The sequence below is a fragment of the Lepus europaeus genome, chromosome 10, assembly GCF_033115175.1.
Source record: "Lepus europaeus isolate LE1 chromosome 10, mLepTim1.pri, whole genome shotgun sequence".
Lineage (NCBI taxonomy): Eukaryota > Metazoa > Chordata > Mammalia > Lagomorpha > Leporidae > Lepus > Lepus europaeus.
Genome location: NC_084836.1, coordinates 115991028 through 116015454, shown reverse-complemented (window position 1 = coordinate 116015454; position 24427 = coordinate 115991028). Strand labels below are relative to the sequence as shown.

At 59.5% G+C, this 24427-nt stretch overlaps 1 protein-coding gene across 1 annotated transcript in view; it reads left to right on the top strand.

Annotated features, from left to right (window-relative positions):
- NFATC2 (nuclear factor of activated T cells 2) overlaps nucleotides 1–24427 on the top strand; it is a 119479-nt gene that overhangs the window by 42724 nt on the left and 52328 nt on the right. Inside the window, exons 4-6 of the mRNA XM_062204365.1 lie at nucleotides 11168–11370; nucleotides 12479–12651; nucleotides 23558–23698. Coding sequence (XP_062060349.1) covers nucleotides 11168–11370; nucleotides 12479–12651; nucleotides 23558–23698 — 517 coding nt within the window. The remainder of the gene's footprint in view (nucleotides 1–11167; nucleotides 11371–12478; nucleotides 12652–23557; nucleotides 23699–24427) is intronic.

Sequence of the window (24427 nt, the reverse complement as noted above, 5' to 3'; positions counted from 1 at the left end):
ATTGCTCGGGCACCCGAGAGGTTTTATCTCCTGGAGAGAGTAGACGGGAGTGCTGTGACGTCAGCAGGAATCTGGGCTCCTACCCAGTTCCTATTCTGTTGGGGTCCCCTCATGGTCCAACATGGTTGCTGGGGCTGCAGCTCTCACACCTGTATTCCACACGGTGGAATCCCAAAGCGGAAGGGACACAGGGCAAAAGGAGCCTGCTTCCTGGCTCAGCCTGTTCGCATCAGGAACCCTCCTGCAACTCCGTAGATTTCTGCTTAGATCTCCTTGGCCAAACTTAGTAACGTGGCTGTTTGCTTCAGAGTTAGAGAGAGAGAGAGAGAGAGCGTGCGCAAGGTCTTACATCTTCTAGTTTACCCCCCAAATGGTCGCAATGGCCGGGCTGGGCCAGACCAAAGCCAGGAGCCTGAAACTCCATCCGGGTCTCCCACGTGGGTGCAGGGGCCCAAGCACTGGGCCGTCCTCTGCTGCTTCCCCAGGTGCAACAGCAGGGAGCTGGAGCGGAAGTGGAGCAGCCAGGATGTGAACAGGAGCCCATGTGGGATGCTGGCGTCCCGTGGGATGCTGGCGTCCCGTGGGATGCTGGCGTCGCAGGTGATGGCTTAGCCCAAAGCCAAGAGCCTGGAACTCAGTTCAGGTCTCCCACGTGGGTAGCAGGGACCCAGATACCTCTGCTGCTTTCTGGGCACATGAGCAGGAAGCTGCATCGGAAGCGGAGCGGCCGGGACTTGAACCAGGCGCTCCTGAGATGGGACGCGGGTGTCCCAGGAGGTGGTGTAGGCTGCTGCACACGGCACCTGCCCTTGAAATGTATCTGATTTCCCACGGCCTGTGGTCCAGAGGTGGGCATTAAGCCTGTCCTGGTGACAGGGAGATGGGAGAGTTCAGGGGGTGCCCTGCCATGGTCCCTGGGGACCCCAGCAATCCTCTGTTGAGTGCCTGTACCCCGACACAGAACGCCAGCCCCCCCTGCAGCCAGCCCCGCGTGTCTCAGTGCCCAGAGCACCGTGGCCAGCACACAGTAGGTGCTTTATCTAGAGTCAAAGAGCAAGGGAACCTGCCCTTGTCTTCCTCGTCTATAAAGTCCCGTGGGCACCCTAAGCCTTCAGAACTTTCTGGAAAGAATGGCTTCCAGGGAGCTGCAGAGGCGGGGCGGGGCCTCAGGGCACAGGGCTCCTGGTGCCTATTAGGGCTTTCCGGCAAGTTGTTTTCTTATAATGAAGGTGAGATGCGCTCACCGTAGAGTACTGAGAAGGTGCGGACTGCCTGTCACTTCTGGTGTCCGTCGGGGGTCCTCTCCAGGGTGAGTTCATTTACGTTGATTTTCAAGTGATTTTAAGGAGCCAGAGAGGTGAGAACCTGGGAGGAGCCTCACAGCTAGAAGAGCAAGTGCAAAGGCCCTGAGGCAGGTGGGCTCAGCTCCTGATGATGACAGGGGTGTGAGTGTGACTGCAGTGGACAAGGCGAGCCACGTCGGAGAGAAGCCGAGAGAGAGGAGGGAATCGGGTGCCCTGGGACTGGGCAGGCCCCAGGCTTTGACTCGGTTCTCTGCACCAGAAAGCCACCACCAGTCCGTTTATGTGTGGGAGAGATGGGATCTGATTCTTGAACCTTTTAGGGTGGGCGGAGAGATCAGTGAGGGGTGGGTGCAGCCGGCCAGGCGGGAGGTGTTGAGGGGTGGGCTCTGAGGAGCTGCCGGGAGCCCGTCACGTGATGGGACGAGGGCCGGGTCCCTGCACACAGGCTCACGTGGTGTCCCAGTGGCTCTCCCCGCTGTGGGGATGGCTGGCCCCTGGACTGGGCCGGTTGGTGGCCAGGGATGCTGGTAGACATCCCACAATGCACAGGGAGAACGTGGCCCCCATGCCAGCCATCAGCCAGCGGTGACAGAGGCGAGGCTGGGGACTCCTGATTTCTGGTCTCTTCCCCCTTAAGCCGTCTGCGATGGTTTCCATGCGTCCCCCAGTGCTCACGCTGCACACGGAATACCCAATGCAAAAGTGGTGGGGTTATTATTATTATTATTATTAATTTATCTGAAAAGCAGAGTGGCAGAGAGAGATAGGGTGAGAGTGAACAAGCGAGAGAGAGATACCTTCCATTCATTGGTTCACTCCTCAAACGCCTGTAGTAGCCAGGGCTGGGCCAGGCAGAAACCAGGAGTCGGGAACTCCATCCGGGTCTCCCCCATGGGTGCAGGGGCCCGGGGACTCTGGTCGGAAGCAGAGGAGCCGGGAGTGGAACCAGCGTCCTGCTGCGGGATGCCACGGTGCAGGCAGCTGAGCCACGAGGTCACCCCTGCATCTGTGGTGAGAGCTGTCCCTTTAAGAGGTGATTAGGTCTGGGGGCTGGTCATTACTGTGGGAGGGGGGCTCCTGGGAACAGGCTGAGGTTGACCTCTCCTCCCGCCCCTCCATGGACCTGTGGTGGGAAGGGCCGCCCAGAGGAGGCACCCCGACCAGGCCGTGGGCTTCCCGGCTGCAGAGCGGTGAGCACGCTGTCTCACGTCCAGCAGCAGGAATTGGGTCCGAGCGGCGCAGGGGGACAGAGTCACTGTCGCCTAGGGCGGCACTGATGAGGCTGTGGGGCAGCTGGCGGTGTCCCCGAGGGCCACCCTGCTGAGTGGACGCGGAGCCGGGAGCCGCCGTGAGTCAGGCTGGCTGGGCCGCGAGCTCCGTGTTTGTGGAAGCCGGGCCCGCCGCGTCCGCACAAGAACGGGCTCCTTGTTCCCGCGTGCTGCCGTCTGCGGCTCGGCCAGGGCCCGGCCCGCCCCAGGTCAGGACGCGGGCCGTCCCAGCGCCGTCTGGCCGTGCTCAGAGCCCCGGAGTCGGGCAGAGAGCCCTGCAAAATCCCCCGCTTTGAAACCCAAGAAATTGGATCTTAAAATCCCAAAATAGTGCGCGGAAAGGTCCGCGCCGCGTCTGCCTTCTCCCGTTTCCCACCTCGTGGCAAAAGTGACTCAGAATTTTTGGTCTGGGTCCAGGGAGACCTGCGCAGCCTTCGGGCTGGGCTGGGGGCTGGGGCGGGGACGTGGCGGGAACGGCCCTCCACTCCCGAGCCAGGCATCTCTGTTTCCCCCATCTAAGCAGCAGTGAGAGGGGAGTGGCATCCGTCCCCCCCACCCCGGGGGGTCACTTAGGGAAGCTGAGCTGCACAGCAGGGGGTCCGGCAGCGTCCCGAGGGGTCTGTCCTGGGGCTGGTGCTGGGTGACAGCCCCGGTGTCCTTGGGGCCTCCGGCAGGCTGCAGTGCCGGGTTCCATTGGGGCACATGATCCTGTGAGGTCTCTGTAAGCTCCCTTGGCTCCCCAGTTGCTCCCTCCTACGAGTTCCATCCTCTCCCCTTCCCCATCTCCCTGAGCTGGGGGAGACTGGACACATGGTGGATGTTTGTGCTCCCATGCCCGGCTAGCGCCCTGAGTGAGAGACCCCCAGGGAAGGGCTTGCAAAGGATGCCTTTGCCCTGTGCCCTGGGCGACTGGTCTCCAGGAGAACCCTGGAGCCGCGGGGGGTGGATGTCACTGGTGCCTCACTTCTCCCTCGTCTCCACACGGCTGCCAAGTCGCCATACTCTCGACTCAGTCCCGGGATGCTCAACTTTTTTCCAGCCCTGTTGGCCGGGGCTCACTGGTCCCTTTCACGGGAGACACATTCCTGCAGCCTGGCTCGGACGGCGGCGAGCGCGGGCAGCGACTGCAGGCCCAGGGCTTCCCCAGACATGAACAAGCCTCCTTTCTCGGGGGCCGGGGATGAGTCACGGCGACATGTTGACCCTGTCGGAACCTGAGACTCTCCCCATTTGTTTAGTCGGCAAATATTTATTGAACATCTCCTGTCCGCCAGCCACTGTGGAAGGTGCTGGAGCACAGTGACGGCCGCACTTCCGTTCCAGGGGTGGGGAAAAAGTGCACCAGTGATGAGGCCGTACCCTGACCAGGAGGGTCGCCGAGTGAGGCTGGAGGGCTCTGCTTCAGCCAGGACACCCGGAGAAGGCCCTGCATTTAGACGTGGACCATGGGAGGACTCCGGGAGGAAATTCTAGCCCATGGGAACAGCACGTGCAAAGGTCCTGAAGTCAGGATAAACTTGGCTTTTTTTTTTTTTTGGTAAAGATTTTATTTATTTATTTGAGAGATAGAGTTATAGACAGATGGAGGGAGAGATGGAGAGAGAGGTCTTCCATCCAATGGTTCACTCCCCAAATGGCCACAATGGCTGGGGCTAGGCAGGCTGAAGCCAGGAGCCAGGAGCTTCTGCCAGGTCTCCCATGCAGGTGCAGGGGCCCAAGCACTTGGGCCATCTTCCACTGCTTTCCCAGATGCATTAACAGGGATGGGAAGTGGAGCAGTTGGGTCTGAACTGCTGCCCGTGTGGGATGCCGGCACCGCAGGTGGAGGTTTAGCCTGCTACACCACAGCGCCGGCCTTGCTAGGATGTCTTGGCCGTGCCTTGTGCCGTCTCTGTGCCAGGAGAGCGCACAGAGAAGACTTGAGCGCTCCTGTGGCTTCTTCAGAACTAAGCAAGACAAAGGCGGCCCCAGCCAAAGGCTGACGGGGAGGAGGTGTGCGTGCCGCCGGCCGGGACTTCCTGCCTCCTGTCCCGAGTGACTCAGCCGTGCCTGCCCGGGCCCCAGCAGCTGGTGCTCTGGCCGGGTTGTCCAGAGGCTGAAGCCCGAGAGCAGAGAAAGTCGCTGGCTCCAGCCACAAGGGAAGGGGTCAGATGACCTCGTTTCCTTCCTCCAGGACCTCTGGGGAGCTGTGGTTGGGTGCCTGGGGGTGCTGCATCGGGTCCTGAACCCCACTGGGCTGCTGGGCCGTGCCCAGGGCTTCCTTGGGGTTTCCAGCACGGCCATGGTAATTGGAAACAAATCTAGCATGTTTGGGGCATCAGGCCTCTCCGGAGCGCGTGCTTGCTGTGCGGTAGAAGCGTCTGCTTTTAATTCCCAGGGATGTGAGAGATGGAGAATGACTCGATTCCTAATTTAGAATGCTGAGAGGAACGGACTGGTGGTGTTTTCAAGTTTGTGCAAAACACTTCATTCTCTTTTGACAGTTCCCCGCATGACTGCAAAACGTGCCCCTCTCCGTGCACAGCTCTCGCTGGGGCTCTCTGGCTGGAGCCCAGGCGCCTCCGGCTGGTGGCATCCCAGTGCGGATGGCAAAGCAGATCCACGCGCCCCTTTTCCTCGTGCCCTGGAGTGCGTCCCCTCTGCTGGGAACAGGGCAGCCTGGTTACCACGTGTCTGACCCGGCGAGTCCTGTCCAGGCCCAGCGAGACTGCCCTGGGGCGCAGTGGTCACTGCTGGCCCAGGTGGCCGGGTGGCATCGCAGCTCTCAGGGGCAAGGGGTGCATCTGCAGAGAAGAAAGCCGCTCACCCTGGTCCCCCCGAGCACACCACCCTCCTGGGGGTGCTCACACCACATACATGTGTGTGGGGTTCTCACCACAGTGAACAAGGCAGGTGCATTGCTGTCCCCCAGGGCCCATGTCCCCGTGAGGGAGGCAGACAAGCATCCACTGCGACATGTGCTGGACGACAGGTGGATGGCGCAGGAGGAGTGCAGGGTGGGAAGCTGTGGGTGCTGCCCTGGGTGGAGCGGTCTGGGGCGGGGTCTCTCCCTGATGGGGGTCCCCAGAGGACAGGTTTGCGTGAAGACAGGGACGAGCTCTGTGGACCTAGAGAGGGGTGTGGAGGGGGTACCTCACCTGGCGCGTGCCTAGCTCCTGTGAAGACACTGGAGACATTGAGGAAGGAAGGCAGGATGGGAGGGAGAGAGACGTAGGGTCTTCTGGGTCAGGTTAAGGACTTTTGGCGTTTTGGGCTGAGCAAGGTGTGAGGGTGGGGGTTGGGGCGGGGGAGGGGGGGGTGCGAGCAGAGGAGCAGCTGGAGTGGGGAGGGGGCCGGAGGCAGAGCCCCTGTGATGAGGCAGGCGGGTGGAACGATGGAAGATTCGATGGGTGCGTGCGGGGGATCCAGTGTGGGGGCGGCAGAGGGGGCCGTCAGGAATTGGGGTTTCTGCTGGCGTTGTCGTCACCGGCATTGGGCGATGTGTGAGACGGCAGATGGTGGGCAGGCTCGGCCTGGTGTGTGTGTGAGGGGTGGGACTGGGGTGCAGGTACCTGCCGTGACTTTTGTCCCCAGGAAGGCCAAGTCTGAGATGTGTGCGCATGTGTGCACATGCGTGTGCGTGCTCCTGTGTGCGTGAACCCACCTCTCCCCACGAGCCACGTGGCCTGCGGGAATGACCCTGAAAGAGTTCCCCGGGGACTTTTCTCTTCTTTGAGGGTGAGACTAATTTCCTAATATTCTAAATTCTACAAAAAAAAATTTCTTAAGATGGTCCGAGTTTGATTTTGGGAAAATTCGAGAGAGTTTGCCTGGCACATCGCACCAGAAAGTCAGCCCCATATCGCGGACCCAGGGCGCGGCTGAGAGGACGGGCGTCCCCACTTACGATGCTTCCTCTCGCGGCTCCCCTGCCTCGCGATGGCGCTCAGTCGAAACTGCCCGACCGCTTTGACTTCGATAAGTCCCCGCAGCAGTGGGTTGTCCCTGAGCCTGATTTAATCTCTCCAAGGTCAACACATGTCCAACCCTCGCCTGTTGTACCCCGTAAGGAGAGGGAGCTGAGCCGGCCGGGGACACCTCCCCCCAGGGCCGCCGTTGCTCACGGGGCTCTGCCAGACAGGGTGCAGCGTCAGGCTGCAGCGTGGGGCCCGGGCACCTCTGCTCGGTGCCCCCTAGAGAGGCCCCGGGACCTCGTCCACTGTCTGGGGAACACAGTGGCTCTGTTGGCCGCAGGAAGCAGAGCCTCCTGGGTATGCCCGGGACTTGAACTGGTGCCCATACTGGATGCTGACGCTGCAGGCGATGGCTTTACCCACTGTGCTACAACAGCAGCCCTAATAAATCTTCAAGGAGCAGCAGAGCGGAGGAACTTCAGTGTCCTCTGACCCACAGCGACAAAGGCGCTTCTCTCTGCTGCGCCGCACCCCTCCCTGGCATTGCCTGGGGAGAGGAAGGGGCGAGGTTGTCCAGGTGCTCCGATGGTGAGCGCGGCCAGTGCAACCAGGGACTGCCCTTGAACCCAGAGGGCTGCTCCGGACTTTCCTAGAGGGTTTTTCTCTTACGGAGCAGCCGTTTTGGTTTGTTTTGGTTGCTTTCCTCTTTTCCTTTCTCTCCCCCACCTCCTCCACCCTCCCCCGCAGCCAGGGCTCTTAGAGTTCAGCATGCGTGGAGGTTTTCTTTGAGCACCTGTCGTGGTCGGAGAGCAGCTGTGAGTCCAGCAGACCCTGAGGCGTGGGGAGGGTGGTGGATCCGGGCGTGGGCGTGGAGCCTGAGAGTCAGGGTCCCCTTCCTTGCTGGGTCCTGGGTGGGACAAGTTGCCTGGGTTTTGCAGCCCTCAGTTTGTTCATCTGTATAGTGGGAGTAAGAGGAGGCCCCTCCGACGTAGAATTGTTGTGATGTGTTCCTGCAGCACTTGGCAGGAGGGAGGCTTGTGCTGCTGCTGCTGCGGTGTTGTTGACTGAAGAGGTGTTCACTGAGCACGGCGCACGTGGCTCCCACTGTCGGGGAGTCTGTGTTCGCTTGGGAGAGGTACTGATCAGAGAAGCAGTTACACAGCAAGGAGGTTTCCGATGGCGATGGGTCAGTTGTCCCAGAGGTGTGCTCGTAGGAGCTCAGCATCCAGCGGGGGACACCGATATTCCCACCACGGCTGGCAGTGGTCATGGCAGAGGGACCAAAGTGTCAGCTGGCTCATAAGACGCCTGAGTGTTTCGCAGCTGGTTCTCGCAAGGCTGAGACACAGGGCGTGCAAAGAGTGCACTCAGGGAAAACCCTGACGGTCGGAAGAGTACATATACTCCTGAGAGTCTTGCAGACAGAAGCGACGATCTGTGCAAAGGGCCTGAGGTCAGAAGAGCTTGGTGCATTCTGGGAACAGAAGCAGCGCTGGTGTGGGCCGGAGCTTCACAGGGTAGAGAGAGAAGCAGGCGGGGGCTGGGCTCCTAGGCCACGGCCCCAAGTCCAGATTTTATTCCGAGGCTCCCGGAAGCCTTTGGAGGGTTGTGAGCAAGGGAGTTAGTTCCAGATCTGGTGTGCATGGTTGCGAGGTGGTTGAGCTGCTCTGTGAAGACCGGGAAGCTGAAGGGTGCGGCCGTGAGAGCAGATGGAAGCTCAGACCGTGCGTCCAGGGAGAGGCCAGCAGGGGTGGGGTTCAGGTCGAGCTCTGGGGGTGTGATCGGCCTCCTCTGCTCATGTTCCCTGGCTGGTAGCCAGGCGTCTGCCCCACTTGCCATTTCTGCCCGGCTGTTGGGGAGAAGGAAGCAGCTCAGGGTATGGGCTCGCTCTCTCCCCTGCCCGCGCTGCCTCTCCGTGCTCTGTGAACCCGTGTTCTCCACCTCCTCCTGCTCGACCCAGGAGAGGAGATGTGGGTCTGAATACAAAGCAGAACCAGCACCAAGAAAATCCCTTTCTCCTTTGATTCTTGTCACCGAGAGTGGGGCTGCTCTGACTTGGGTTCCCACCTTTGCCCAAGGCTGTCGCCTGGGTGTGTATCAGAAACTTAGGCAAATGTCGTGGGTGTCAGCCTGGCAGATGGTGAAACTGTGAACGCCCGCCCCACGGCCAGCCTCTCTCTCTGCAGAGTTTCTAGAAGGGGACACGGGCCCCATCGCCCCAGACCAGCCTTGTCCCGTGGAAGGCTCTGCGATGATGGACAGGTGCTGCTGCTCATGGTAGCCCCTCGCGACATGCGGCTAGCACAGCTGGGAAGTGGTGTTTTCAATTCCCTTGGTCTAAGGAATGCAGTCGTGTGTCTGGTAGCTCCTGTATCAGATCCAGCGTGGCAGCAGAGCCCGCTGAGGTCGAGCTGCAGAGTTGGGGGAGATCTTGGTGAGTGTTCACCGGTTACGGCTCCCCTCTGTCGGCAGAGAGAGGGTGGAGGCACTGGAGAGGGGACATGAATTGCGGGTGGGTCTTCACTGGGGAGTGACGAGAGAGGAGCCAATCATCCAATCTCAGCACCCTTTTGTCTTTTGTTATATAAATGAGTATTTTTATTTTTTAAGTTTTTTTTTTTTTTTTTAACAGGCAGAGTGGATAGTGAGAGAGAGAGACAGAGAGAAAGGTCTTCCTTTTTGCCGTTGGTTCACCCTCCAATGGCTGCTGCGGCCGGCGCATTGCGCTGATCCGAAGACAGGAGCCAGGTGCTTCTCCTGGTCTCCCATGCGGGTGCAGGGCCCAAGCACTTGGGCCATCCTCCACTGCCTTCCTGGGCCATAGCAGAGAGCTGGCCTGGAAGAGGGGCAACCGGGATAGAATGGCGCCCCAACCAGGACTAGAACCTGGTGTGCCGGCGCCGCAAGGCGGAGGATTAGCCTGTTAAGCCATGGCGCCAGCCTATTTTTTAAGTTTTAAAAATTAATGAATATCTCTCATCCATTGGTTCACTCCCCAAATGTGACAGCATCCAGGGCTGGGCCAGGCCAAAGCCAGGAGCCAGGAACTCCATCCTGGTTTCTCATATGGGTGCAGGGATCCGAGTCCTGGGGCCGTCACCTGCTGCCTCTGAGCTGCAGTAGCAGGAAGCTGGATCAGAAACGGAGGCGGGATTTGCTCCCAGGCACTTTGATATGGGCTGTGGGCATCTCAGACGGTGGCTTTACCTGTTGGACCAAAATGCCCACCTCTAAATGTGTATTTTTTAAAAAGAATTTATTTACTTGAGATGTAAAGTTATAGGCAGAGGGTGAGAGACAAAAAGATCTTCCATCCCCTGGTTTACCCCCTAAATGGCCGCAATGGCCAGAACTGAGCTGATCCAAAGCCAGGAGCTTCTTCCAGGTCTCCCACATGGGTGCAGGGTCCCAAGCACTTGGGCCATCTTCCACTGCTTTTCCAGGCCATAGCAGAGGGTGGATCAGGAGTGGAGCAGCTGGGACACGAACCTGTGCCCTTATGGGATGCCAGTGCCACAGGCAGAGGCTTAGCCCACTGCTCCCTAGTGCTGGCTCCCTAAATGTGTATTTTCAATACCAGTATTAAATTCCCCATGGGTTGCAAACTCACAGTGCTCTTTGACCACCTTCTCAATCTGGAGCTGCTCCTCCATCCCTAGAGGCGATCCTTATGTTGTCAGTTTGGAGCACATCCTTCCACACCTTTTCCTGTTGCATATAAGTATGTGTCAGTGGATGGATGGAAAGTATTCTTATTGTTTATAAGTTGCCTCCTCATGCTGCGTGTAGTTTCCTACACAGTGCTTTTCTGTGTTCTAGATCATTCTGGGCCAGTTCATAGACCTCTATCTTAAAATGAGTGTCCATCTGATGGGTGAGAACTTCTGTTTCATATCTGTGTAATTTGAATTTTTCTGTTTAGAAGTCAAACTGAAAATATTTTCTGTAGTGGTGATCTGTGATTTTTCTCTCAATCACCTGTTCAAATGTCTTGCCCATTTTTCTGTTGGATGACTTTATTAATTCATTCAGCAAACAATATCCTCGAATGACCACCACCTGCCAGGCATCAGTCCAGCTGCTGGAGACTGTGTGACCAGTGAAATAGACAAGCACCCCTACCTTCTAAGAGGGGACAGTTTAGTTGTGAGGAAGACTCGGGTATGAGCATCAGGAGAGCGCTGGGCGTGGAGGCTCGATCTCGAGTGGGGTGGCCGGGCCTCTTGTCTCCCCCTCACTCGCCTGGAGGTGCTTTTCTTGGTTTGTCTTTTACCTGTCGAGATGTGGCCCATGTTTTCCTCTGGTCTTTGGTTGTCTTGACTCAGATGATGTATTTATTTTTTTATTTTAAACTCAAACTTTCTTTGTCAGCTGATTGTCCTTTAAGAAGGAAATTCTTCCTTCCTCTCGTCCTGGGCGGCCGTTGCTGAGTTCTGAGTTTGTCCTTTCCATCCTGGCTGGTACCCAGCCTCATCACTTCTAGCTCTTTCTCCATGAGTGCCGTTCTGATCTACGGCATTCCTTCCCACGGCTGCTGAATAACCTGTTTTCAGCAGGGATCCCTGTAACTTACCAGGGCAGTGCCTCTGGCCGGCCATCACGGCCTCCTCCGGACAGTACGGCGGCCGTGCCCTGGCTGCTGCCCGCGCGCGGCGTGTATGTCGCCCTGCATGTGCACCACTCTGCTGTCTTGTCCCCGCAGCTGCATGGCTACATGGAGAACAAGCCCCTGGGGCTGCAGATCTTCATCGGGACGGCCGACGAGCGCATTCTCAAGCCGCACGCCTTCTACCAGGTGCACCGGATCACGGGGAAAACCGTCACCACCACCAGCTACGAGAAGATCGTGGGCAACACCAAAGTCCTGGAGATCCCGCTGGAGCCTAAGAACAACATGAGGGCCACGTAAGGGCCGGGGATGGGGCTGGGGAGGGAAGTCCGGGCTCCTCGGCAGCGGCTCTGGTCTGTGAGTGCCCGTGGTGATCTCTGCTTTAGAACTTTCTGTTCCCCATTGGCTACCTCACTTCCCAGATGGCTGCAGCAGCTGGGGTTGGGCCACGCTGAAGCCAGGAACTTCTTCTGGGTCTCCCACACGGGTGCAGGGGCCCAAGCACTTGTGCCGTCTTCTACTGCTTTCTCAGGCCACAGCAGAGAGCTGGACCAAAAGTGGAGCAGCCGGGACTCGAACCAGCGCCCATGTGGGATGCCCATGTGGGATGCCAGCGTTGTAGGCGATGACTTTACCCCCTGTGCCACAGCACTAGTCCCTGTTTAGAAAGTTTTATATGAAAATACTTTCAATCAATGCTGAAGAAAAAATAAAAATTGTTGAATTCTGTTGGTTCAAATTCCATTACATTAAAAAAATTCACTTGACCTAGAGAAATTATTAACTATGAAGAATGGCCATGCTCAGAAAGCTAACATGGTTATGGCTAACATTTAGGAAATGCTGCACATATATTCTGGGGTTAAAAAGCCTTTTTATGAAAAAATAAAGCCAAACACAACAGGAAAATGCGAGAATCCTGCACAGAACTCCTGAGCCGTGTCCGCGTGCACTGTGGTGTCCCTGGCTTCCATCTCTGCCTCGTCACTCTCGGCTTGTCCTGGGCCACCGAGACCCAGCGCCGGCCTTGGCCTCTTTTGTTTTAACCCCCCAGCACGCACTTCCTGCTCACCCGGAGGTTTCTCACCCAGCCAGGGTCCCCTGCCCAAGCCGGGGACTTCCTGTAGATCCGCTGCCCTCCGCCACCGTGCAGTCCACCAGCTAGCTTCACGCTGGGCGTTTTCAGATGCTTTTGAGAGTAGAGGAGTTGGGACGAGAAGCCTCCCCAGAGAGGCACCTTCCCCCTGGGGAACCTCTCTAGTTGCTTTGGAAGGTGGTTTTACGCCACCTCGGCGTACTGCGGTGTCCCCCTGTGGCTGCCAGCTGCCCAAGCTGGGTCTGTGGCGGATCGATCCTGCTCGTTAAGGGGGTCCCTTATAAACGGGGCTGTCCATCTCCCGGCAGCATCGACTGTGCGGGGATCCTGAAACTCCGCAACGCCGACATCGAGCTGCGCAAGGGCGAGACGGACATCGGCAGGAAGAACACGCGGGTGAGGCTCGTGTTCCGGGTGCACATCCCCGAGGCCAGCGGCAGGATCGTCTCCTTGCAGACGGCGTCCAACCCCATCGAGTGCTGTAAGTCGGGTGCTGGGCTGGGTCCTCTTGTGCAAAGCATCCCGTCCGTGAGCTCCCACGCTGGGCAGAGCAGGGCGCCCAGGGTGGCCAGCGAGCGTCCACGGGACCCCCAGGGTATAAGCTGGCCCAAGGGCCACGTAAGGGTTTTCTCTCTGCTTCTGTCGACTTGTGGAGGGTTTTGTGGCCTTACAGGAAGTTTAAAAAAATCATACAGCTAGCGAGTAGCTCACGGCTTTGTCGAGAAGATTTGCGACGTTTATAAATGAGTCTGTGAGTGGCTGTGCCAAGCGCTCCGTGTGCAGGAGCTCATGGAATATTCACAGCGGCTCCTGGCACTGCTGGTGACACTGTGCCCACTGTACAGATGAAGAGGGAGTAAGTGGTGTCCATGACCAGAAGCCGGAGGGCAGGTGTCGGAGCCTTGGCTGATTGATGGCTCTTGCAGCTGTACCACGCCACGCCCTCGGTTTGCGAGGGTCAGGGCTCGGGGGCTGTGCTGGCTGTGGGGGGTCTGCAGAGGAGTGAGACTCCTCTCCACGCTCGCCGAGCTTCCGGTCTGGCAAGGCTGCAGATGCCCAAGTAAAGGGCTGGAAGGTTGCAGCAGCTCTTCAGGATCCGGAAAGGAGTGGCCGAGACAGGCCCTTCGGGAAGGTTCTGCGAGAAGCCTGGCTCATTCCCACCAGGTTTCAGAATAGCAACAGCCTTGCGTTCACACCTCGGCACCTCTTGCAACAGTTTTGTTCTTAGTTTCTGTAATTCGATGTGACGAGGCTTACTGTCTGCTCAGTGTTTGAAAGCGTAGGAGTTAAAAAGCATACAGGAGAAAGACGTTAGCGTTGTTCTAGAAACAAAAACTGTTTGTTACTTTGGAGTTCTCTTTCCTAAGAATGTTTTGTGCTGTTATCATGTTCCAGGTTAAAACTGATGGTTCAGAATTTTTTTTTTCTGTTTTTACTGGACGTTTTACTGTAACTGTCAAAGTCAGCTTCCCGCAGAGGTGACAGGAAGGAGAGAAGGGGGCTGGGTGGAGTTTGAGGAGGGGGAGGAACATCCTCCACCCACCCTGCTGTCTGTGACTGCTCCAGGAGAGAATAGAGGTAGCAGGGCCCTCGCGGGTTGGACGCCTGCAGGGCGGCGGGGTGTACCCTTCTCTGGGTCTTGGGAAATGAGCTGAGGGGCTCTGCCAGTCAGGGTGCAGGCTGAGCTGGTGCTTGTGTGTGCTCTCGGGAGCCTGCGTGCCTGTCCCACTGCTCTCCCCAGATGCCCACAGCAGGGTCCTGTATAAGCCGGAGGTTTATTGAGCTCGCAGTTGTAGAGCCTGAAAGCCTAAGATTGGACAGCCCCATTCGTTCGGCCTCTGGTGAGGGCCCTGGGCTGCAGCCTAGCAGGTGCATCCCGGCAGGAAGTGGCGGAGTAGGACGGGAATCCGGAGAGATTCAGGCTCCAGGCTGGTGCTGTCTGCTGACTGCCTGTCGCTGGCACTGGCTCACTCAGTGAGCCCAGCGTGCACCCCTTCCCAGGTGGTTGGCCACGTGCATTGATCCCACTTCTTCAAGGTTCTGCCACCTCCCAGTGCCACCACCACTGGGGACCACGCCTCCTGCATGTGAACCTTTGTAGGATGCTCTGGAGCCGTATCCGCATGGCTCGCAGCACGAAGATCCGGGCGCTGCGTGCAGTGAGTGCTGCCCTGCCCAGCTCGGCGGGCCTCACCGGTTCCCCAAATGCTGCTCGTGGCCACTGTCCCGCCTTGGCTTTGGTTTTGAACACCTCAAGATGTTTTTGGGAGAGAGCTTGGCTCTTGATCACCGATCGGGGTGGGGGTGGGGTTTGAGCAGAGACGGTACCGCCCTTGCTGGCCAGTGGCTCGATCCCCGGGGCAGGGCTGTGGTCCATGCTTGATACAAGCCTGTGTCCTCTGGTTCTTTGGTTCCTCGAGTCGACTTAGCTGGTGGCGGCGATCTGAGACTCGGAGGCTCCCCGCTGAGCCACACGCGCGTCCTGCTGGCTCTTAGAGGCGTTGGGAAGCCGTCTCGACCCTGCAAATCCTGATGCTTTTCTTGCAGCGGGCGTTTGGCTGCTTCAGCCCCTCGGCTGGCAGATCAGGAAGCTGAGGCTTTCTCGGCCGAGTGATTCAGCCGCTGTGTGGGCAGGGAGGAGGCCGAGGCTCCAGCTTCCTCGTTCCGGGCAGCACCTTCTCCTTTTGGTTTCTGTCGCACCACCCACCGTGGTAACGCCACACTGAGCTGCTGGTCGTCCCTCGCCTCCCGCCGTGGTTTCTGTCTCCTCCTTTGTTCTGTTTTTCTAGACCAGTGCCTGGTGGCGCCACTTTATTTATTTGTTTGTTTGTTTTGAAGGTTTATTTATTTGAAGGGCAGAGTTACAGAGAGAAAGGCTAGGGTGAGGTGGGGTGGAAATAGGTCTTCCGTCCGCTGGCTCCCTCCCCAGATGGCTGCAGCGGCCAGGGCTCGGCCAGGACGAAGCCAGGAGCCAGGAGCTTCATCCTGGTCCCCCATGTGGGTGCAGGGGCCCAAGCACTTGGGCCATCTTGCACGGTTTTCCCAGGTGAAGTAGCAGGGTGCTGGATCAGAAGTGGAGCAGCCGGGACTCGAACCATGGAGGGATGCAGGCGGCGGCTTTACCCGCCGTGCCACAAATGCCGGCCCCTTCACAAATATTTACCGACTGCTCGACTTACTGTGGACTGCGTGGGGAGACGTCCTGAGTGTGGTGGCATCAGTCGCTAGCGTGTAGTGACACAGGATGGTAACGTAAATATTTATGGATGAATCCGTGAGTGGGCTGCTTCTTACCCCCGGGCTGCCTTAGTCACGGCGGAGGTGGCTTTTGCATCTCGTCTCTGATGCTGGCAGGGAGAAGCAGGAAGCAGCGATGAGCGGTCCCGCCTGGCTTTGCTGGACACGCAGCTTCCTAACGTTTGTCCACACTGCCTGCTCGAGGTGCAGGCTCACTGGCGTGGATGGGCTGGGCTCCCCGGCGGCTCCCGCCCGGGGTCTTGTTACTGAGGGGGCCCTGCTGGTGTTCCCCGAGCGCCAGGGAGGGCTGCTTGGATCCTTCCACGGACTCCCCCAACGGGGTGCTGCCTGTGCCCCTTCCCACCTTGGCAGAGGACATTCTGGGGAGCAGAGCCGGGGCCCTGCAGGAGCGGCCTTGCTTCCCCAGCACCTCGAGAGGTGGCTGCGGGCTGCCTGGCCTTGTCGCCCGCCCGAGCTGGGTGTCCTGCCCCGGGTTCCTGCTGGTTCCCCGCTCCCACCCCAGCTTCCAGAGGTGGCCACGCCAGCCCCTGCTTCCTCCTGGAGTCAGCGTCCCACGGGGTCCCAGCTGATGACCACCCTTGGGGGCGGTGCTTGTCGCCTCCCGGATCCGGCGGCTCTGCTGGAGCAGCTGTCCCCGCCTCACTCAGCTCTCGCCTGGCTCTCCCTGTGCCTGCCTCCTCCGTGTCGCTGTGCATGCTGCTCTGTCCCTGGCAAGGGTGAGCTTGTCGCACCCCCTCCCATCCAGGACCCCTGGGATGGGCTGGGTGTGCGGTGTGGGGGAGGGAGCCACAGCCTCCGCCCCCTCCATCTCTGCAGCTGGCCCCTGGCTGCCCGCTCTCCGCTCCCCACGGCCTTTGTCCACACTGTCCCCTCCACCAGGTGACAGGCTCTCCAAGGGGGCTGTGTGATAGAACCACTAGGGGGCTTAGGGAAGGGACGCTGATGCCCGGGACCCACCCTCGAGACTGGCCCCGGGCACAGGACTTTTCAGAGGTCCGCAGTGGCTCACCTGCTCGCGCTCTGTCTCTCTGTCTCTCTCTGTCCCTCTCTCTTTCTCTCTCTGTCTCTGACCCACGTGCTCTCTCTGAACTGTAATTAAGATGCAGCGGGTTGCACAGATTGTGTTTGGTCAGTGAGTTTTGACAATTGCATGTACTTTTGTAACCAGCACTCAGAACAGGAGAGTTCCTTCACGCCAGAGGTTCCCCCGTGGGCCTCCGCCCCAGTGCCACACACACAGGCAGCCGCTGTTCTGATTTCTATCACTGTTGCTAGCTGTCCACGCCCAAGAACGTGGTGGAATGGAACTGCACACTGCGTGCCCCTGGGGGCCGAGCTGTGGCCCTGTGGCTCCACTCCTGTGTCGCGCTGTGTGGCTGTGGCAGGCGGCCAGGTCGGTCTCGTGGTCTGGTGTTAGGGACGCAGCTGCTGTGACCGTGCCTGTTTGGGTGAACCCCTGGGTCACGGTGAGTGTGTGGGCGCCGATGCACGTTCCGGGTCGTCTTGCCCTTGACCAGGGCATAGGCAGGTGCCGCACCCTCGCTCGTAGTTGGAACCAGGGACGTCTCCACTGCAGCTCTCGCAGCCAGCCTACGGTGGGGTCTCACGTGCTTTTAATTGAACGCTGATGGCACGACCCCATCTTCCCATGCCGTGGGCCGTGTGTCTGCTGTGGGGAGAGGCCTGTTGCCATCTCGTGCGTTGCTGGGGCTCCGTACACGGTGCACAGCGGGTCCGTGGGAGACTTGTGCAGGGATGGTCTTTGCTGTTGGTGGCTTGTGGCTTGAAGGCTGACGGTCAGGGTATGGGCCTTGGGGTTGGCATCTGTCTGCAGGTTCTTCTAGAAACGTTGGCTCAGGGTGACGACCTCAGGGTGCTCATGCGGGAATGAGGCCGGGTCAGGCACCGCCGGTTCCCCCTGGCGAGTCGGTTGCATTGTCCCACCTCCCGCCTCCTGATGCCGGAGCTTTGAAAACCCTCAGCGGTGCCGACCCTCCCTCTGGGCCCCACTGCGCTGTCCCAGGACAGCTCGGGAGGGAGACGGTGGCCACGCCTGGAGCCGCAGCGAGGCCAGCAGCGAGGCCCGGCAGCGCACACGAGCTTGTTGGGTTCCCTGGTTCCCGCCGTGTGCGGATCCCGCCTGCGCCCTCCTCGGGGGCCTCCTCACGGGCGTTGCTGCCACTAGAACCGTGCTTGGAGAGTGACAGACGCGCTCCACCGAGGCACTGAGGGAGCAGCCACGAGCAAGGCCAGCACCTGCTCTCATGGAGGCCACGTTCTAGTGGGAAGACGGAAATAGCAAGCGAGCGAGGGTGGCGTTTGATACAGAGCGAAGTGGTGGAGACGAGGACCGTGCGTCGGTGGCTTGGGGGTGAAGGGGCAGTGACCCTGTCGTGGTGACCGGGGAGTCCCTCTGAAGGTGGCAGGTTAACCTGGGTCGGGGGGGTGGGGTGGCAGGAGGGGCCGAGGGCAGGCTGCAGCAAGTGCAAAGGCCCTGTGGCGGGGAACAGCAAGGCAGCCAGGGAGACAGTGTGGAGCAGGTGAGGGCCATGGGGAGGGAGGTCTCCAAGCTCAGGACTTTGCGTTTCACCCCGAGTGCAGTGGGGGGCCCTGGGCTCCAGGTGGGAGACGGGCATGAAGTGATTTCTTGTTTTTAACTGTTTAGCACAGTGCCCAGCACATAGCACTGGACCAAGGAAGACACGAAATGCAGAGGACAGCAGGGTGGAGGAAAGCAGCAGGTATCCACCGCCTGCCGCATCCCGCTCCTGCTGTGTTGTCCTGAGTCCGTGGAGGAGCACCACGGGCGGGGTCTCTGCTGCCGAGTTACAGAGGGGCGGGGTCTGTGCTCCCATTTTACAGACGGGAAGACTGAGGCACTCAGAAGCGGAACACGTTGCCTGTCGTCCCGTGACCGGAAAGGGGCTACACCCGCTGTGCCAAACTCATTTTTTTTTAAAGATTTGTTTTATTTATTTGAAAGGCAGAGTTAGAGAGAGAGAGAGAGAGAGAGAGAGAGAGAGACCCTCCATCTGCTGGTTTACTTCCCAAATGGTTGCAATGGGCTGGACTGGGCCAGGCTGATGCCAGGAGTCAGGAGCTTCTTCCAGGTCTCCTGCATGGGTACAGGGGCTCAAGCACTTGGGCCATCCTCCATTGCTTTCCCAGGCCACAGCAGAGAGCTGGATTGGAAGAGGAGCAGCCGGGACTTGAACCTGTGCTCAGGTGGGATGCCGGTGTCACAGGTGGCAGCTTTACCCACTACTCCACAACGCCAGTCCTGGTCAAAAACTTTTGAAATCCATGCCTATGAGGGGTTTTCAGAAAGTTCATGGGAAATGCGTATTATTTAAAAAAACACCATGATCAATTTCAAAGATTTTTGCCCCAAAACCAACTTCCCTGGTAACTCCATTTCCCACCAACTTTCTGAGGCACTCTTCGCTCATCTCCATCCTCATGATAACCTCGAGAGGCCATGCTGGGGGCTGGTCCCTGAGCACCGGCCTGTGCCCGGTGAGCAGTGAGCGAGGCGCCCGTGCTGCCCCGGTGGAGCGCAGCCTGGAGCAGCCGGGTCTCCGGAAGTGCAGGGGCCCCGTGGCGCAACCCCAGTCGCTGGGTCCCCTGGCGGCCAGGGAGCTCATCCGGTGGGGAGGTCAGGTTCCGTGCAGGTGTCGGGGAATTCTCCGGAGGATGCTGCCCCTTGGCATGTTGTGGGCGGTAGAGTGTCAGTCTGGCCAGGAGAGAAAGCGAGAGCGCCCACCTTGCACCTGTGCTCTGAGGATGGATGGGCCAGGACGTGACATGTCACGGGGTGGCTACTGCTGCCCCATTTCCCGTGTGAGTAAGCCGAGGTCCCTGAGTTCCACAGCTAAAAGGTGGTTGCATGCACTGCAGATCTGTGCATTTGCCCACCCCAAGCCACCTTCCTGTGCCCCTCATGGAGACCAACCCCACGAGATGGGAGAATTGGGTGTCCCCTTGCCACCCCACCCCACCCCACACACCTCCCAGGGAAGATCCAGGGACATCCAGTGTGGAGGCGAGGACCCGATCGCTGCCCGTGGCCCCTCCCAGGTGAGGCCCTAGTCAGCACCACATCCTGGGCCGAGCTGGTCTTACTGGGCCAGGCTCGCAGCCAAGGACGGAGACCCGATACAGAGACAGGGCCTTCCAGCGGCCAGGGCGCTGCGCTGGTGTGGCGCCAGAGCGATGACCTGGGCCAGCTGCTGGCTTGCCCACAGGGTCTGTCTCGGGTAGCAGTAGGGGCTGTGGAGTTCTGGGGTCTGAGTCCAGATCCCCCCAACACCGGGTGTGCCGCTGTGAGCCCTCAGGAACCACCCCCACCCCCTGTGCCAAGCTCCGTGTCCCCGGCTCTACGATGGGGATCACCCCTGCTTTGTGGACTCAGGGGTTCAGCAACAAAAACACTTCCTGGGTGCCAGTGATGCTGGCCCTTCATGTGCATGGCCTCTGTGCACCTGCAGGCGGCCCTGGGCGGGGGTGTTTGGCCGCACTGCTTCTCCATCCAGAGAGGAGACGGGAGACATGGAGAGGTCCTGAGACTTGGCCAATGCCCCAGCGCCCAGGTGTCACTGAGCTGGGCTTTGAACTTGGGCGGCCACATTGCAGCGTCTTTGCTCATCCAGGACCCCAGGTCACCTCCCAGTGCATCCGTGTGAACACAGACGAACGGACAAAGCTGCGATGGCCGTGTGCTGGATGCTGCACGCCTTGTGCGCCCACCCCTGCTCTGCTGAAATGAGTTTCCCACCCGCCTCTCCTGCCTCGCTTCTGGGCACGCTCTGTGGATTGTGGTTCTTGGCCCCTCGCAGGCGCTGCTGCTCTGCCGCCAGTGAAAGTCAGCTCGCAGGCTGGATAAGCCGACAGCGCCCTGTGGGTCAGAGCTCGTAAAATACCAGAGCCCAAGTCGCTTTCTGATGGGCCAGAAGCTGGGGCCTGGAGGGCATTCCTGGGAGATCGCTGGCTTGAGGCCGCTGCTGCCCCCCAATCCCCATCTCCCACCCCCCAGGCCAAACGCAAGCCCACCAAGATGGCTTTGGAACCCAGGCTTGCTCAGGGTCTGGTTAGAAACCTGTAGGCCAAGGGTGCGGATTGGCTGGGGGTCTCCAGAGGAGCAAAGAGGGAGAGTCGGTGGGGGCTAACGTGGGGGGGACAGGGGGCGGACACAGGCCTAGGGGTCCCAGTGGTTTTCCTGAGGGAACCCCCCCAGTCCTGGATGTGTCACCCCCGTTAGCAGCAGAGCGACTGAGAAGTGGGAGGGGGGTGGGGGTCCTTTTGCTGCGGTTGGCCTCTGCAGTTCCTCTTTCAGAGGCTAATTGGATTCCTTTGCTTTGCCCCGGGGCTCTCCTGGGACTGGGGCCTGCCCAGAGGAGATCCCCTGTCCTCAGGTGGCCTCTTAAACACGTGTGTGCGTGTGTGAGTGTGTGTGTGTGTGTGTGTAGTAAGTCACCTAGAAGGTTTGTTCAGATGCAAATGTGCCTAAGTGTGGGGGCCCGGTGGGTGTGGCCTGGGCGTCTGCATTTTTATCAAGTCCTCCTCCAGTAGACGACCTGGGGAACACTTCGAGAAACCGTGGCCGCCGGGGTCTGCAAACTTGGGTCTGCAGACTTGGGGTATGGCTCAGGTTCCATGGAGGGGAAAAAACCCAACTGTGCATGGATCGCAAAACCTTCTGCACCAAAATGAGGTTCTCTCTTAATCCCATGCTCCCAGGGGCTGCTGAAATGCCTTCGTATTTCTGCAGGGGAGCTCCTGCACCGCGGGGAGGGCCGGTGCTGCGACTCAGAGAGGTGCAGTGACTTGCCCCGGGCCACACAGCAGGGAGGTGGCGGGTGCAGGCTTCCTGACCCCACAGCCCAAGCAGCCCGTCAGGGTGTCCTCCTATGGTGACAGCGCCGTGGGCCCTGCCTGGCGGTGCCCGTGACAGCCAGCTGAGAGCTGAAAAGCAAGCTGCCGAGGGCCCGCGCTCAGCCCGCCACACGCAGAACTCCAGAGCTGTTGGAGTTGGATAAAAGCAGATAGGGAACCCGACTTCGCCCTCGCCCCTCTCGGTTCTGTCTCTTTAAATTTTCATGAAAAACAAGTTCTCCTCCGGGTGAGGGGTGGGCAGTGCCAGGCTGGCAGGGGTTGAATCCCAGGCTTTGCAGGGAGCGCAGCGAGCAGTGATTCACCCAGCAGCCGCCCGCCCCGCGCTGGGAGCTCACAGCCCGTCCCGTCCCCGGCCCGCTGGCTGCGAGCCCTCGGCCGGCTCGCCCAGTAGCGATGACTCAAGCTTTCCACCTGTAAAATGGGAGGCGTGGCTCTGGCCACCCCCCCCCTCCCGGGCCCCAAGCCCCGGCGACCCCCCAGCTTCATCCAAAGCTGGGACCTGCGGCTGCTGTCTGCACTGCCAGTCTCCATCTGTGGCAGCCCAGCTAGGATGCCACCCCCAGCCCCCATGCTGAAGGCAAGGCCTCATCACGGAGCCCCCGTGGGAGCCCCCGTGGGAGCCCTGGGCAGCTGCTGGGGCAGCCTCGGCGTGGACCCAGAGCCCACACCCCTCGCAGCGGCACGGGTGGGCAGCAGCCGGGTTGCAGTGTCCAGGTGAAGAGTGAGGGAGCCTCTGGGCTGGTGCGCGACGTATCTGCTCCGCCAACGTGGCCCAGCAGCCCAGGGCAGCCGGAGGGGGCTGCCAGGCCACCCGGAGCCCAGGCAGGCCTGGAGCGGAGGGGTCGCATTGGGCCTCCCGCAGCTGCTGCCTCGGCTCCCGGGTAGGGAGGCCCGCAGGCCCCTGGCATGAGCAGGGCTGGCCCTCGGCCCAGTTCCCTGAGCTCTGGGAGGAAAGCCAGCAGCTCAAAGTGACTCACTCGGGGCAGCCCCGCCTCCAGGCCCCTGCTCTGGGGGCGGGGCCGGGGCTGGGACTGGGACCTGTGCCTCACTTGCCCGGCCTGAGAAGGTGCCTGGGGAGGGTCTCCAGCGTCCCTGCAGCATGCCTGCCCCGCGGATGGGGAGGGTGGCTAAGTGACGGGGCTCAGGGCTGGGCAGGGCTGGGTGCCGGGGTCCAGGCCAGGCCTTGCCGTGCGCCCTGAGCCAAGTGGCAGCCGCCAGTCTCAGCTTTAGTTTTCTCTGCAGTCGAGTGTGAGTAATTTTCATACTTCCTTCCTGCGAGGGGTGCCGTGAGCGTCTGTGCACCAGTCTGGTGACGTGGGCAGCACGAAGCTGCCCTGTGCTTCCGTCTTTCAGATACCGAGCACCTACTATAGATCTGATTCCAGCGCCCGCCCTCCTGTGCTCCTCCTACGGCGTCCCAGGCGCAGGTCCCCGCGCTGGGCTCACAGCAGGCAGTGCACCAAGCAGGCCCCCTCCCTCCTGGGGCTCCCCTTGTAGTGAGTGTGTGGTGGGAGAGAGGACAGAAGATAAACCGCTCGCAACAGGATAAAGGCTGCAAAGAGGGACACACGGGGCTGGTCCTGCTGTTGTGTCTGGGGGTGGGAGGTGGAGGCGGAGGGGATAGGGTTAAGGGCGCCTCTTGGGGAAGCAGCCAGGAGGGGAGAGCCACGTGGGACTCGCACACGCAGGTGCTCAAGGGTTGGAGAGTGCCAGGTGGTTCAGAGACCATGGCCGGAGCAGAGTGAGGGAGGGAGGGAGGGAGGGTTCTGGCGATGAGCCCGTGGGGGTGCCGACCGTGCCGGCTTGCAGGCCGTTCAGGTCACAGATGAATTCTGAAGTGAGCATGTCCGAAGCCTTCCAGGAGCAGGGCTGAAGTTGAGCACGTGTAGTGCTGACGCTGAATGGAGAGAGAGAAAACACTGAAAGGAAACCGTACAAAAATTTCAATTAGCCCATCTCATTAAAAAAAAAAAAAAAAAAAAAAAAAAAGGCCTCCCTGGGAACAAGCATTTGTTCCTTGATTCTTGAAAACAAAATGTGTCATTAAAATGAAATGAGCTGGGGTCACTTGGGGCGCTTTTATGGGAACGTAGGGTTTGTCATCCATGGGACAGCTCTGCAGTTGCCATGACAACAGGTGGTGGGCGGACATGGGTAGCTGCAGCTGAATTGCCACCCACCTCCTCGGACCAGACCCCCCCTTCACCGTACTGCCTTTCTTTTTCTCTTCCCCTCAGCCCAGCGATCCGCCCATGAGCTGCCCATGGTGGAGAGACAAGACACCGACAGCTGCCTGGTCTACGGGGGCCAGCAGATGATCCTCACGGGACAGAACTTTACGGCCGAGTCCAAAGTCGTGTTTACTGAGAAGACCACCGGTCAGTGGCTTTCTGAGCTCTCTCTCTGTCCTCTGGAGCTGTGCAGAAGTGGCTGTCTCTTTTCGTACCCATCGGTAGATCCCACGGTGTAGAATTTTATACCCAGCTCTTTTGTTCCCTGGGTCTTGACCACTGCAGGATGGGCTGTAATGTATTTAACTGACCCTGGGTAATTCTGATGGTTGTCTATCCCCCTCAACTTTTTTTAAAATTATTTTTTCCCTAATAGCAAGGCCAACTTTGTAAACTTTTTTCTCTTATCACAAAGGAAGGGCAACCAAAATGGTGGTTCAGTGGGCACGCGCTGCCCCTCACTGTCCTGGGTTACAATCTTGACTTTGCTATGCCCACAACTGACCCTGGGTAATTCTGTTGTGGGCATCGTGGGCTGAAGCCTTGTTGTGACACCGCCCCTGGCCTCTCCCCACCTGGTGCCGGTGGCACTGCTCAGGTGGGGGTCACCAAAAGTGTCTCCCAGCACTGAGAAATGTGCCCCGGGGGCAAGACTGCCCCTGGTGGAAAAGCACTAGTCTGCAGGTTAGAGGTTCCAAGCAGGGAGGGGCAGAGTGGGAGCCTGAGGTCCTGTGGGTCCTCCACCCGCGCTTCCCACCAGGTCAGGCCCAAGTGGTGTCACCTGTGGAGGGGAGCAGAGGCCCGGTCCCTCCCTGCTTTGCCTCAAAGGGCCAACCCAGCCAGCACAGGCCTGGCTTACGCTGAAATCTTGTATCC